This window comes from Manis javanica, chromosome 8, assembly GCF_040802235.1.
Source record: "Manis javanica isolate MJ-LG chromosome 8, MJ_LKY, whole genome shotgun sequence".
NCBI lineage: Eukaryota > Metazoa > Chordata > Mammalia > Pholidota > Manidae > Manis > Manis javanica.
Window position 1 is genome coordinate 114,837,116 of NC_133163.1, and position 16,125 is coordinate 114,853,240.

Sequence of the window (16,125 nt, forward strand, 5' to 3'; positions counted from 1 at the left end):
ATGATTTGTGAAAGAGTGACCCATGGCCCACAAGGCGAAGAAAGAACAGCTTGGACTGAACACCAGCCACGAAGGCTTCTCTAACACAGAGCAAACCTCACTGGACCTAATTAGTGTGTCACTGATAAAGCAGCAACTGACAGTGGATGCATGTTGCAGAAAAGAAACTGCATAAGCCATGGGGAGCAGAGGGCCAGGGAGATGAAAGGGAGGGAAGGGCTGAAGGTTAGACATGGAAACCCATGTCTGTCCAAAATGAATAGGTTATCAGTGACCTGAGCCTACTCTGCACAGTTGTGCAGGCTGTGCACTGTACAACTCTAGTGGTACCACTCACAACAGTCATCATAGTTTGTGTATATACGACATCAGTTTTCTAGTAGATGTTAGGAGAATGTTGTGAGAAAGGGGTACCTTTTTCTAATTTGCTATATATATATAGCACAAATATGTTATCTAACTCTGATTCTTCAAAAGGGTCTTTTTAGAGGAGCACAGATACTTTCAAATGGTTCCCAGATACCAAGACATTTCCAGGAAACCTGAAAGTCAGTCCTGCTAAAGAGATGCTAAAGGAAGGATATTTGGGGTCAAGTTCAGGCCAAGTCACTTACTGGCTGCATGACCTGGGGTCGTCCTAGAGACTTAGCTGCTGTCCTGGTAAAATAAAGTTTCTTTGCTGCTCTCCACTGATGCCCTTGTCTTATCTGTAAGTCCCTTCCTCTTTTCCAACTGTTCCCTCCCCAAGAGTCTCTCCTGAGTTTGGAGAAGGTATCACAGGCTAAAAAGGGCTTATTAAGCACTCTTGAGAGGCATTCATATCTTATCAAGAGACTCCCAAGTCTAATATCCCTGGAGATGCTCTTGTGTGCAAGGTCTGTGCACAGATGCCGCCTCTGGAGAGGGGTGAGCAGGGGCACGAAGACTCTGGTTGTCAGCACTGCCCACGCCCCTTCCCCCTACAGACAGGGCTGGCTCATTGGCTTGGACAGACTGACCCAGCCTCAGTGCTGGACACTGTAGGAAGGGGACTCAGATTTTTAACCACTCCCTTGGTGCCATCTATGCCAGGCACTTTTTGTCCCTTGTCTCTTTTTGTTCTTATAACAGCCCTGTGGGGAAGGAATTCCCCCCCTAGAGAGAGAACTAATCTAGAGAGAGGCCAAACTGAGGCTGGAGGGGTCAATTTGCCCTAAGCTACACTATGCAAAGAGACTGGCTGACCCCACAGCCCAAGCCCTCGCCCTTGGGCCAGGCTGCACTGAGTGCAGACAGGTTGGCAGTGACAGGGACCCAAATGTCCTGAGCACCTATTATATGCCAGGCCCTGTACGAGATGACTTCCTACCCATTTGTTGTTAAATGTTGACAGTGGAGGAAGAAAAGGTAGCAGGGGATTATGATGGGAACTCTTTGGGGGCATTTGTGTCTTATGTTAGGAGACTCTTGAGTCTAAAAAACTTCAAGACTTGAAACAATATAGCTAAGATGGTGGAATAACAGGCAGTGGGAGTGAGAGTTAGACTGGGGATTGGGCCAACACTATCAATAATGTATATCCTCTGAAAGAGGTAAAGCTGGTGGTAGTGATGATGACAGTGGCACTGATGCTGGTGGTGACCCGGGATGCTATCAGCACCGCACACATGGGCAGGCCCGAGCCCTTGTTAATAGGAAGGCGCTTCTGAGGACAGCTCTGCTTTCCCAGCCCCGGCCTCACCTCCCTCTCCCTGCTCCCCGAGGGCTGGGCCCTGTCCAGAGCTCTTGTGTTCCCTGGAGGACTTGGGATTGGGATGCTTCCAGCCACAAAGGATCAGGGCCTCTCTCACAGGCCTTCTGAGAACAGAACAAGGCTTCCCTGCAAAGGGAATCTTGGGGAGTGTCTGGGCAAACCCTGACAGCATATGGCCCCAGTCACTCTGCATTAGGTCTTATGACTTCCTTAGTGGTTTTAAGAAGTGCCAAAAAATATCACTCTAAACTCCTGGGAAAGCCTATGTTGGGTATTAGGCGAGGGCCTCATGAACATTTAGAGGAATGTGTGAGCAGAACGTGAAGGGTGGGGAGGGCACAAGATGACACCGCAGCACGGGAGAGATACAGGCAGGCTACCTCCCTACTTCCAGGTGTTCTGCAGCCTGTTTTTGGTGGGCCTGTATGTGTGCAAGCAGTGGTACACACTCCTGATGTATTTCATGTGAATGATATACTTGGGCCCTCTGTATGCTAGATGTACAAATGCTTTGCCTGTGTTGAAGGTTAGGAATAGGATTTAGGTCTGCTGTCCCAGTGTCCTGGCTTGGAGGGTAGGGTATAGGGTCCCACCATGTGTGGTCCATCCGGTGTGGTGTGTGTATGTTCTGTATCAGTGGTGTGACAGCCAGGGGGTAGACATAGCATCTGCGTGTCAGACCTCATCCTGGCCATAGAGCCGTAGGGGTGACCCGATGCCACAGGCTTTGAGCCTGATGTGCATGGGGTGGATATACTGTGTCCACATTGTAGGGGTTGGATATATGGTGTGTGGGGGCATGTGCATTGCAGAACCCAGGTCTTCTGGGGTGGCAGCTGGGTGGTGTGGACCCAGGGTAGTGGCCTGCAGAGCCAGTGTCTGACTACAGTGGCAGCGACAGTGTCCCAAGTGGGAACCAGATTGTGGGGAACAAAGGGTCCTGCACAGACTGATGGAGGGTATTTACTAGGATTCAAGCCAAGTGTAGCACATTCATGATTTAGGGGATACTTCTACCTGTGCATTTATTTAGTGAATATTTACTGATCACACTTTGCTCAGGAGATTGTGCCAGGCCTGGGTGTGGGCTGGGGTTAGGAGGGTGGCAGATGGGAAAAAGATAGGGACAGTGGTGAATCAGACTGACCTGCCCCCCAGCAGTTCTCTGTTTACCAGACAGGACAGATATATCCACCATGTGCCACCAGAATGGGCATGCCAGTGTACTATGGAAGGTTGGGTCCCAATGGGAGGAAAGCAGGAAGGCTTTATGAGGAGGTGGCAACTGAGCTGAGCTTGGACGGGTGCACTGACAAGGTTTGGCCAGGAGGATGGAGAGCAACGGCATTCCAGGGAAGGGACAGACTGAATGAGGATGGAGGTGGGGCTGGACATGGCTGAGTGGGTCTCCAGGGTGAGGCAATCTACTTGGATTTGCAGGAGTGCCAGGGCTGCGTGGCAGCAGTGGGATAGGAGCCTGGACGTCAGACTGGCCCAGCCAGGAAGGCCTCGAGTACAAGGCTTCAAACTCTGGCCTAAAGACAAAGGTGGGTCCCTGAGAGCAGGCAAATGACTCAGTGTCCCAGCCTATTTTTAGGAAGTCTCTCCCCAAAGGCAGGAGTCTGGGCTACTCCTGTTTGAGAGAAGTTGAAGGTCCAGTCTCAGACAAATCCAATTGCTTATTGATTGTGGAATCATTAACAAAACCCAACAACTGGAGACTGAATGCAAAGAAAGCCGAAAAGTTGAAACCTGAGAGGCTTTTACTGGGGAACAAAAAAGGAGTGAGTGGGGGAAAGGCTGTTCCTACTGTCCATGGTCTGTCCCTCCCATCCCCCAACTCCTGTAAATTATCCGCATCTTTATAAAGCTGGTTTCCTGTGGATTTTTCTGGCTCCTAGTGGTTCCTCAGTCAAATTCTTATGGAATGCTTCACTACACATAATGTGGGCCTGGAACGTGCTCCCCACGTAAGGCTCTGAGGCCTCCGTGGGGCATGTTGGAAGGGAGCTCAGTTTCAGATCAGATGTCCTTGTAGGAAGGGACGAGGTGGCCTCCAGCCTGGGGCAGCCTCTTTGGGGCTGCAGCAAGGGAAAGGAGGGCACAGGAGGGGTTTGTCCTGACAGCATTTGCCCGGGGAGCAGCTCAGCTCTGGGCTTGAGAGTGGGGAGGGCTGAGATGCTCAGAGTTGTGTAGCCTTGCTGAACCTATTACCTTATGTGTAAAATGGCAACAGTGGCATCTAACTTCAGAGGGTGGCAAGCACACAGGAGATGACGGCTATGAAAGCATTTTGTCATGGAAGAACTGTGATACGGATGGGTGTCATGGTGATGACTGGGTACTCCATCCACTGCACCACCTGGGAAACTGACACTTCCCCTGGGCTGTGTCACGGGGGATGAGTGCCCTAAAGCTTGATGCCACTTCCAAATTCAGCTCTCATGGCTGGAGCATGCTGTGGCCATGGTTAAGTTTTCATCCTGGGAGGAGGCAGCGAGGATCAATCTGGGTTTGTCCACAGAACAGGCAGGTCAGAGAGAGGTGGCAGAAGGCCTCATCAAGCCCAGGGGCTCTGCAACCTGACTACTGGGTTCAGGTCTTGGCTCTGACACTTAAGAGACCTTGGTCAACTTACTTTTCTTAGATTTCTTAGATTTATTGGGGGTATAACTGACAAACTGGGTTACCGACCTCTCTGTGTCTCAGTTGCCCTACCTGCAAAATGGGAATTACAGTAGTACTTTCCTCCAAGGGTACTGGTAAAGAATAACTAGCTAATATGCATGATGTTCTTAGAACAGGGCCTAGCCCCGAGTGGGTGCTATCAGTGCTTTGGGCGTTTTGATTATTACACAGGGCCCCCTAAGAGCCTCGGCCTAAGGAAAGAAACTAAGATTTACCCACTCTTTGCCACTTTTGTAGTGCTTGCTCCGCTTCTCCCTCACTACCATCCTGCAAGGTACTCCATGTGAGAGGCGAGCAAGGGGAGGCTAAAAGGCCAACCTACTGTGGCCACCCAGGTGGTGAGCAGTGGGGCTGAGATTTGAACTCAGGTTTCCCTGACTCAAAGCCCATGCTCTCCCGACTCTGCCAAGCATCCTGTACTGAAGAAATGGGGGGGTCATGGGAACCAGCATCTGTTGGGGACTTAGACTGTGATGTCACCTTCACCCTACACAGGGTGTGGAGTTCAAGGGCAGCGCTGTCTTGTCACGGCCCCCCTCAAGACTGCAGTGGATCCCTCTTGCCTGCTGAATTCAGCTGGGTCCCTACCCAGCATGCAGGGCCCAGCCTCTTCCCAGTATTTTCCTTCACCCTACACCCATTTCCCTACACCCCTGCTCGTCTGAGCCATCTGGGCCTGAAGGCTGAGGAGCCCCTGCCTCAGGGAATTAACACTCTTCTTCAGAATTTCTAGCAGAGATGAGAATAATTATTTAGTATGTTTTTGGAGAGGAGTTGATGTTTTGTTTTGTTTTACATTTACCCCCATTGTTAGTTTTGCTGTTAGCCCCACCTTAAAGTAATTTATTCATGACCTTTTTCTGCAACATCTTTCATTTTCCAGACACAGTCACTTCTTCTGGAAGGAATCCACCCCCCACCCCCACCCCCACCCATCTATAATTACTCCTGCAGATGGGATTACTGAGGCCAATGACTATGGGGTTGGGGGAGGTGACTGGGGAGGGGCCATGCTGGGGAGGGTCTTGGAACTTGAGGGCAGGAAGGGAGTGGGTTCTTTGTTCCAGACCCGCAGCCTTGGTGGGGGAGCTGGTCAGGGGACCTGGGGTCCACTGCTCCCCTCAAACCTCTGGGTCACACACCCTGGTACTTCTTCCAGTCCTTCCCAACAACGTGCTTCATCTCAGTTTCACACCAGCCCTAGCATACAGGGAGTAAGGTTTATGACCCATTTTGCAGGAGATTAAGTTAATGCACAGAGAGGTAAAATGACTTAGGCAAAGTCAAAAAGTGATGAGGTAGCAGAGCCGGGGTTGGAGCCCAGGTCTGACTCCTGGTGGGCCTTCTCAGCACTGACCTCCCTCCCTGCATGGCTGTCCTGAGGCAAGCTTGGCTTTGGAGCCATTAGCCCTGGGCCCAGCTTGATGCCCTCACAAGTTGTCATCTTGGACAAGACACCTAACCACTCTGAACTTCAGTTTCCTCATCTGTGACATAGAGCTAACAATATTCAGTCCACATTCTTCCCAGGAGAGCTGTGAGACTCTCAAGCTCAGGTGTGAAATGGCTGGGTAAACTGTCAAGTGCTGCCTCCAAATAAGGAGGGAGGTGGAGGGTCCCAGACTACCTCCCCCTGAAGACAAAGGCAGGAGGTCACTAGGCTCCAGCGAAGAAACAACATTGCTGGGGTTGTCCCCTTCCTTAGGAAAAGGTCTGAGAGGGGCTCAAAGCTGCTTATTTACCATGGATCCACACCCTTACCCTCTCCAGCCTGAAAGCGTAGGCACTGGATTCAAACAGCTCCTGGTGGCCATTTGCCAACTAGGGGAGGTTATCTACCTCTCTGAGCCTCAGTTTCCTCGCCTGCAAAGTGGGGATTCCAACAGTCTCTACCTACAGGGCTATTGTGAGGATTAAGTAAAATAGCATATGAGGAGCAAGTGCCTGCCTGGCCTAGGGCTTGCCTCAGTCACTCAGTGCCCCACCCTACAGAGTCTGTGGAGTGGCCAGGACTGGGACCCACAGGGGCAGAAACCCCGTCAACACCAGAGACGTAGACAAAAAAATAACCTGGGAGTGTTAAAAGCTAGGGGCACTGATGAGGACAGGGGCAGCATGGCAGGGAGAGGGTGGTGTGACATGGGGAACGTTCATTTTTTGGAACAGAAGAATTGGCAGTTTACCCTAATCAAGGGACAAACTATGGAGTCCCAGAGGGGTAAGGCGGAACTCAGCCTTAGTGACATAAAACCAATTTTCCCTATTTTGTTTTGTGGATGAATTGCTAACATGACTTAACACTTTGGAGAACCCCCCGCCCCATCCCTCTCTGCCGTGGGAAAAATCAGTAGGTGTCTGCTCTGGGGACAGTAAATTCACGAGATGGAGGTGAAAGTGGAAAACATATTAGAGTGGGAGTTATGTCACCTGCTTTCTATCCCAGTTTTGCCAGTGATTTGCTGTGTGACTTGAGATAAGTCACTTTCCCTCTCTGGATGTTGGTTTCCTCCTTTGCAAAAGGAGAGGGTGCACTATGGAAATGCTAAGCATTCTTCCAACTCTGCCATTATGAAGAATAATTCCCATTTTGTGCTAACATTGACCCTGAAGGGCAGGCGTTATTAACCCTATTTACAGATGGGAAACAGGGGCTCAAAGAGGCTGTGTATGTTGCCTAAGGTCTCAGCTGCTGACTGACAGACTTGGGATTCCAATCCAGGACTGTCTGACCCCAGAGTCCATGCCCTTTGCCTCCTGTGTGTCATCTCTATGAAACTATATAAGGAACCTTGGCAGTCATTTATCAAGCACTTGCTATATGCTGGGCTTTGTTCTAAGCATTGTACATATTTTATCTAATTCAATCCTCAGAATAACATTAGAACATAATGCTATTATTTTCCCTGTTTTATAGATGAAAAACTAGGGCCTGAGAAGTGTAAGTAACTGGGCCAACACCATTCAGCCAGTGATGGCAGAGCTGGGATTTGAGTACTTGAGTATGTGTGCATATGTGTTTATATTTTTGGATCATTTCTGCTATTTTGCACTATCTGTGCTCCCTGTTCACATGGGCATGGCAGTTAGAAGGTGAATTCCTCATCTGCAGCACAGTGTCCAGGAAAATCTTTTACTATAACAATTAGGAAGCTAGTCAAGACTGGTGTCGGTGTGTGTGGCTGGGGTGGGGGGGATGAGGGATGAGAAGCTGCTTTTCTACTCTTAGGGCTAATAGTTTACAGACCTTGGTTTGCTAAAGAACAAAACAATTAGAACAGCAAACGCACAAACATTATATGCATGCCACCTGTCTATAATTTTCAGTTCACATTCTTTTCTGGCCCCGTGGCTGCCCTCGCTCCCCAGTTCCAGCTCAGGAGCCACACAAGAGACAGACACACACTTTGCCCAGCTTGGGGGTGGAGAAGGCTGGGGGAGGGTGAAGTCTGTAAAGGACATCGGAAACCTTGGAGGAAAATTCAATCACCACTCCGCTGATCTGGATTTTCATAACTCTCACCCGCTCCTGGCTTCCCTGGCCAGAGCAGCTGAGGTTTGCATATGACCTACCGACAGCACAGAGAAAGGGGAGAAAAATGTGGAAACGAGTTTCTTCATTTGGGTGATGGAGTGTTCGCTCCCCTCGCCAGCAAGCAAGGTTCAATAACGGCAGACAGGGCTTCAAAAAATTGCAGCATAAATAGATGAGCCCTTTAAGGTAATAGAAATTCTGTCATCTAGAGGAGAAATATAGGCCCCTAATCCCTTGGGAGGGGACACCAGGTCCTTCTCCCCCGCCTCCCACACTCCTCGTCCCCATTATAGCTAGAGCTGAAAGCGAGCATGTGTGCTGAGGAATGACCAGAGGGCCCCTTATTTCCCAGGGCTCCATGCGGGGAGGAGGGCTGGGAAATCAAGTCTTTGCAGTACTGTAAGTGACCTCACAGACTGTTCACTCCAGGTGCCAATGTGGCAGCAATTAGTCCTAGAGCAGTGGAGGAGGCTTCATCAGGTTGGCCACCTAGGTGAGGCCTTAATCAAAGAAAGCTAGTCAGCAGAGGAGCATAGAGGGGCTGAGAAACCAGACTTCTCCCCCCGTGATGAGAAAGTCTATTCTCAGTTCTGCAGCTGCCCTTGGGAACCCAGGAGCCCTTGGCAATCCTGCTGCTCCCCAGCCAGGAGGAAGTTTCAACTTAACTGCTCCCTTCCTCTTGCCCCCTCTTCTACCTGTATTCCCAAATAGGGCTCTCAGGCCAGGATCAGTCAACTTCTTCAGGTGGGGGACCCCTTGGGGTAAATAACAGCAATGGCAGGATTAACAACAGCATGATGATAATAGCTATCACTTGTTGGGAGGTATAAATATGCCAGGTATTCTAGTTAATGTATATGTACTAATTAATTTAGCCCAATAATCCAATGGGCTTTATTGTTATTCCCCTTTCACATAGGAGAAAATGGCAGCACAGAGAGGTAAAGTATCTTGCCCAAGGTCACACAGCTAATAAGCAGCAAAGCTGGTATTTGGAGCCAGGGAATCTAGCTCCATAGTTTCTGAGTAACTGCTACATGGTATTGCTTAAGGTAGAAGCTCACACCATTTGCCCAAAGAACCAGAGATGCTTTTGGGGACGGCCTCTGCAGTCCTACTGCAGCTACTTGTTTACCTGAACTGCAGAGAAGCCAGGGGAGTAGATTCAAGCTCTAGCCCTGCTGGCAAGGCCCCTTGAGAAATGCCATGAATTTCCTTCCTATAAAGGTCAGTTCTGGAAACTTCTGCTTCAAGGTCATTCATTACTCTTTCCAAGAATTTCAAAGAGAGTATTGAGCAAGGTGTTCATGTGGTAGGCATGGGGGTGGAGGGAAAGCAGTAGGAGGTCAGGTTTGGAAGGAAATGAACTCTCAGAAGGAGCTACATGCTATGGGAACAGAGGAGATGGAAGGGTTAATTCTGAAGAGAGGACTATTCAGGGAAGGCTTCTTGGAAGAGGCAGCCTTTGATCTTAATGTGAAAGACTGAGAAGGATTTTCATAAAGAAAGAGAGTGCAGAGGGCATTCTGAGAAAATGGAAAAGCTTCAGAAAAGGCACAGGCAGAGGCCCCAAAGCAGACACTGTGTATGGGGAAAAGTGAGTTATGTGTGACCATAGCACAGGTTTGTGGCAGGACTTAGTTGGGGATAAAGTTAGGCTAGACTAACTAGTTTTAAGGGCAGGTTACAAAAGATGGGATTTGAGCTTTTTTTGGTGGGTAATGAGAAGCCCTGGAGAGGGGTGGTGTGACTTAAACCTCCAAGTGGATGGATAGCTCCACTTAGTCTCCTCAACCACAGTTCAGCCACTTCCTCCTCACTTCCTGGTTCATCCCTTATGTGGACACTCCCAGGACTCTGCTGGCCTGAGCCCCCATCGTGTGACCCTCACTCTGCTCTCCCCCACCCCTGTTCACCTGTTCTGACTGGGTGAGGATGCTGGGTTCTAAGAGGGCAAGAGCAACTGCAGAGCAGAGGCGCATGGGGAGCTGTCCACGGTGCTGAAACAATGTCGCTCCCAATTTTAAGCATTAACTGTTTAACAACTGGCTCCCACACTGTTGTTACTTTGGGGCAAAGAATTTCATTCCCATTTAACAAATGAGAAATAGAAGTCTGAAAAGTTAGCAGAGCCAGAGACAGGAAGTTGGTCTCTTTCCTTCCAGCCCAGGGCTCTTTACCCGCAGCCAGCAGCCCCGGTGTGATTCAGCAAAGCACACCCCAAATGATGCCACTGCTGCTGCCAAGCTGACAGGGAACATGCCCAGACTGTCTTCCTCCATCTCTGTGTCCATTTCCCCAAATACTGACAGGTGTGTCCATCCCACAGTGTCTCCTGAGACGGACCATTCAGGGTGACCCACAGGTAACTGGGCTGTCCTGCCTGAAAGAGCAGCTGTGCTTGTTCATGGCTCTGCTCCAGTGGGAACCGCTGGGTGTAGTATATCCTGACACTCTCCTTGCAGGGAAGTGCTGGCCTTAGGGGAAGTGATGTTCCCTCACCACTCTCATAGTTGACCAATAATTACTACCATTTTACCAGGTGTTCACTGTGTTCCAGACACTGAGCCACAAACTTTCTATATGAAGCTTCTCATTCTCATGACAAAGTCTCCTCTCCTCTCCTCTCCTCTTAACAGATGAGGAAATTCAGGCTTAGGTGGGATATGTGACTTGCCAGTAGGCAGACTGGAGATTGGAGGGCCAAGATTTGAACCCAGATTTGTGTGATTCCATGGTGACCCATCATTCAAAGCCTGTCATCAGGGGCTCGCACAACTACTGGCTTTGTGATTCTGGGCAAGTTACTTATCCCGTTTGAACTTCAGCTCCTCATTTTTAAATTGAGGAATGTTCAAGTGCACCTCAGGACAGTCTTATGAGGAATAGAGACGAAGCATATGCTGCAAGGACTCAGTGTATGCTACTAGTTGTGAATATGATAATTACTGGGCACAAGCTCTTTGAAGGTTGGATGGGCGTCTGATTAGCCTTTCCTTACCCCCAGCTACCCACTAAGTCCTTGGCAGAGTAAATATTCAGTGTCCTGGTAAGAAAAGAGGGAGCATGTGAAGGCCTGCACATCCAGAGAGCAGGGCTTGCTTCTGCCCCATATTCTCATGGCCTCGGGGTGGGGACCACCAGTCATTGGGCTCCCAAGGATGTTCTACCTCATCACATTTACGTTGAGCCCGAGGCCATTTCCAGCCTCAGAGACTCTGCTTTCATAAAGCTGTCCAACATCCTCCTTAAAGGGCCCTTGACAGGGAGAGCTCTGGTGGGAGGAGACAGCTGAGGATGCGGCATCACACCTATTACCATGTTGGCTACTCACATCCAATACCAGAACTAATGTGACTCCCATCTTACAGATGAGAAAACTGAGGCCCAGCAAGGTGAAGCGACATGTCCAAGGTTACTAAGCCTAGGATCAAGGTCTTCAAGCACTCAGAAAAGGGTTCTTTTTATTAATCTCTAATTAATTGCCCATCCTAAAAATCACTCAAGGAAAAAGTCAGGTGCATAAATTCACAAACCAACCAACAAATGAAGGCATTGCTAATTATGATTGACTGTGTGACATTTTGGGAGGGTCTCAGCCAAGTCTGCTCTGCTGATTGCTCCAATTGCTCACTCTGACCAGGGCTGGCTAATTGCAGGAAGTCACATTCATTCAGAAGCTGGGGTGAAGGCAACAGTAATGAGTACCCCCTTGGAGCCTGGTGCATGCAGGAATGAGTCATGGGATATGAACAATTGACTGTTCTGTACTTCAAGTGGCTCTTGCTCAACACCCAACTGGGCCCCAGAAGAGCCCTTCCAGGTATAATGAGGATGGGCAGGAGGAGATGAACGGAAATCCACAGATTCTCACCAGGGCAGCTTGGCTCACAATCTGTCTTAGCCCCTGAGCTCCAGGCAGGTGGAACACAACATCAGGCTGATTCCTACAAGTGCCAAGGTCCCCCAAATTCAAGGGCAGGGAGTCATTAGCATCCTAGATGGGAGAAAGGGAAGCAATGACGGACACTAGCCTCCCTGGGCCCTTCCAGGGCCCTGATTTCCCCTTCTTTTGAGGATCAGTGACTAGGCAGGCAGCTGGAGATGAAGCAGGAGGAGGGATAGGAAGGAGGGACTCTCAGCAGGCCCGAAGACAATGTAGACAGTCAGACTGTAACAACCTCAGTGAGGCCCCCTCACTCCACCAACACACACATACCTTATCCCTGCTTTCCCTCCTTCCCCCCAAAACAGTGTGTTTCCTGACGTGATCCTTGGAGTCCACACAGTAGACTATCTTAGAAATCAGTGGGTTCGTCTTCCCTGCACATTCACCATTTACAGATGAAGAAACTGGACCCCGAGAGGGAAGCCACTTTCCCAAAGTCATGGAACTACCCTGGCAGCCAAGCCGTGATGGGGTCGGGCTGGCCCACTAGCAGTCTGCTGTGGGCAGCACACTCCAGCTGGTCACTTGATTATGTGAGACTCTTAATCCCAAACAACTATTCTATCCTCCCTAAACCCTAACCCTAGCTCACTCCATTTTTCTATGAAGTAATGGAGAAAGCTCACAACAATAAAGGAAAATTAGAGAAGAAACCTGCAGGAGGAACAGACTTCTTTCTCTTTCAGAGATGCCACTGGACTTTACTTTCACCCAGATTTATCTGCCCTGGAGAGGAGGGAGGAGGAGGCGAACAGGGTTTTGTTCTATCCTCCAGGGCAGCCCGCCCACAGAAGACCCTGTCCCCAGCCACACCCTCGCTCCCAGAGCATGGCGAGGGCTCCCCTACCTTGGCAGCACATTGCCCTCAACCAGGCCATACTCAGACCAGATATATCAGCATTTCTGGGAAAGGGGGCCCCCGGCCTCAGTGTGCTAAAGCTCCCAGGTGATTCCAATGGGCAGCCCAAGTTGAGCACCATCCCCTTTCTACCCAAAGCGAGGCTGCCGACTAGCAGCAGTGCCATCACCTGGAAGCTTACTAGAAACGCAGAACCTCGGGCCCCTCCCCAAGTCTGCTAGATGAGAACCTGCACTAATGAGGCTCACCAGTGATTCCTAAATTCATTAAAGTCTGAGATTCCCTGAGGCAAGGTACTTTGTAAATCCTCCCTCTGTACCAGACAGCAATGTTGCAAGGCAGGTGTTCCATTCCACAGGTAAGGAAACTGATCCCAAGAGAGGTTAACTCACTGGCCCAAGGTCACACAGTTGGTGAAAAGGACAGCCAGGATGTGACCAAAGGCTACACTTTGTACCACACAAACCATTTCCCACAGCACAATAGGAAATATGGCCATGGGGGACCCCTGAGTTCTGGGTCATGAGACCGACTGGGCACACAACACTTTGGAACAGTGTTCCATTTCCAGCATCAAGTTCCCTAACCTTATGGAGAGCATAATTCATGAGGAAATACAAATAGTAAACAAACACATGAGGAAAAGGTTCACTCTCCCTAGTAATCAGGGAAATGTAAATTAGAGCAACACTCAGGAGTCATTTTCTACCTATATAATTAGCACAGATTTTAAAAAAAGAATGTCAGCGAAGTTGTTTTGAAATAGGTACATTCACATGGCTGGTGGCAGTACAGATTTATATAACCCTTGAGGAAAGTAATACAACAACATCCATCAAGAGCCATAAATATATTATGCCCACTGACCCTGGGAATTCACCCTAAGGAAATAATTCAATAGAAGGGGAAAAGCTGTTTGTAGGAAGATGCTTATTGTAACATTTACAGTGAACACTGGAAACAACTCAATATTTAGTAGTAAGGGGATGGCTGAGTAAACCGGGGGTACATCAGCTCCTGCAGTGTTAGGCAGCCATTTAAAATGATAATTAAGAAGCCCAAGCAGCAGATGTGGATGAAAGCAAGCAGAATGCAAAACTGTCTATGTGCACTGTGGTTATTATAATGTAAAAATATTGTGTGCTTAAAGATACAGACAGGGAGGAGCTGGGTACAAAGAGGACAAATGGTGTTTCAGGGTGAAGGGACAATAGACCCCTTTCTTCTGTTACTTTCACAAGACAAACCCCAGCACAATTGGTCCTTAGAAAACAGCCTTGAGGGCTCTCTGGTATCTCTGAGGCGGACATGGAGACACTCCTGTTCTTCATTCCTGGGCACAGGGCCACACTCCCCGATTCCACCCAGGGGTAGGAGGAACTGGCCCTCTTCTCCTGTTCTGGGGTGGGGGCACAGAGGCCATGGGAGACCCCTCCCATCTTACCATGTAGCCTGGGGCACAAGTGCAGCTCCCGGTGATGCTGTGGCAGTCGGCGCCATTCTGGCAGGTGCAGGGCAGCCAGCAGCCATTGCCGTAGAAGCCAGCAGGGCAGGACTCGTTGCAGTGGTGGCCAGACCAGCCTGGCTGGCAGGTGCAAGCGCCAGTCACTGGGTGGCAGCTGAGCAGTTAAGAGAAGGATGAGAGGCCGATCTGGCCAGGGATGTGGCCATGTCCCACCCTCTGCCCACCCCTAGTCTAGTCTCCGCAGGATGAAGGCTCAAGGGCCTCTGTGGCTGAACTGCTTAATGCCTTGTTTGTTTGTCAGAAGATGCACAGTCAAGATGTCTTATTATCCCCAAGAAACTGGAGGCTCATGGTGGTTATATAATTTGCCCAAAGTCACAAAGAAGGAAGTGGTCAAGTCAGGATTAGAATACAGGTCTCCTGACCCCCAAACAAGTGCTCTTTTAATACAAATACACAGAAACCAAAGCAGAAGCCAGCGTCTTCTATCCTCCCATTCTGGACTGTGAGGGTCAGAGATTCACCCACCTTACACCCTTGGCAGATGCCTCGTGAGGGGCAGGCACAAGAGGGTTGCAGTGAGACCTAGGAGCTTTGCGGATTGTAGGTTCCAAGTGCATATTTGCTGAGTTAAAATGAGACCCCAGGGCAGATGTGACCTCCCCTCCCTGACACTGTCTGTACTGAGAGGATATCCTCCATCCGTGCTTGGTAGGGCTCTTTAGGGGTGAGTGAGAACGTCTCCATCCCCTATGTCTAGGCTAGAGAAAGAACCACTTGGTTGGAGGCAGGGCCTGCCTGCCATGACCTCTGGAGAGTGGGGCAATGTCTGGCTGGCAAAGGTCTGATCCAAAAGCCAATATCCACCCATGATTGGAGGAGATGCCAGGTGTGGTGATGATGCAGAGCATCTGTGGGGAATGTAACTGACCGAGGCCCCAGCTGCTCTGTGTGAAATGTGTCAGTCCATTCTCTCAGAGGCCCACTTCCCCAGGGCTGCTCCCAGCTAGAGCACAGCAGGGACATTAAGGCTGCACATTCCTGGGAGACCTGGGACTCAGATGCTGACGCTGGCTTACAGACTCCCCATCTTGTCCAACTTCCTTAGAACTGTACTGCAGTCTAAGACTCCCCACCCAGCTTCCTTCCTTCCCTCTCTCCTTCACACAGGCCAGCCCTGCCCTCTGTCAGGCACTCTCCGTCTGCTCAGGACTCTCTGCCTTTGCCTTCACAGCTGTTGGCCTAGTCAATCTCCTGCACTCGGCATGCGCTCCTGGGAGGACCCAGACCTAACACTCCAGAGAAGGTGCTGGATGGTGGAGCCAAGCCTTTTAGATTCCCTGAAAGAGGCCTGCTCTGGGCTGGCAGGAGGAGCCTGGGTGCAAGGCTTGGTTCTGCTCAATTCCACGAGGACTTGGGCTTCGTCTCCCTGGGTCCTTGGTGCCTGGCTCATATTCACTGCCCAATTAACTATCTGGGATGAATAGTACTTTCATTATGAGTAATTATTTTCTGTGCCTGTTGACTTGTTTATCATCTGTCTCCCCCACAAGGAGGCAGCTCCGTGAGGGAGGATCCTTTGTCTGTTTCACCTCTGTATTGCACCCCAAGGCTCAACAGAGTCCCTGGCATGCTGGAGATGCTCAATACAAATGTGGCAAATGAATTAATGAACACACTAATTGTGTGAAGCCCAGCCAAGCCGTTTCTCCCCTGGGAGCCCTGGTTTTCTCAAGGAAAATGAGGCATGGACAGGAGCAGACAGTTCCCGAATAGTAAGTGCAAGTAGCTAATAATCATTCTGGAAAATGTTTAGTCTTATTAATCATCAAGTCAAAAATAACAGCTGGATATCACTTTTTCCCTATCAAAATAGTGAAGTTTTTTGTTTTTTTTAAAG

The 16,125-nt window shown here is 49.7% G+C and overlaps 1 protein-coding gene across 12 annotated transcripts in view; it reads right to left on the reverse strand.

Moving 5' to 3' along the window:
- The window catches only part of MEGF11 (multiple EGF like domains 11), a 329,933-nt gene that overhangs the window by 37,126 nt on the left and 276,682 nt on the right, over positions 1 to 16,125 (reverse strand). For all 12 annotated transcript variants that reach the window (XR_012120744.1, XM_037010031.2, XM_037010030.2 and 9 more), the window contains exon 10: positions 14,205 to 14,379. Coding sequence is in view for 11 of the 12 variants with exons in the window: in XM_037010031.2 (XP_036865926.2) it covers positions 14,205 to 14,379 (175 nt within the window). In the remaining variant the exon portion in view is untranslated. The remainder of the gene's footprint in view (positions 1 to 14,204; positions 14,380 to 16,125) is intronic.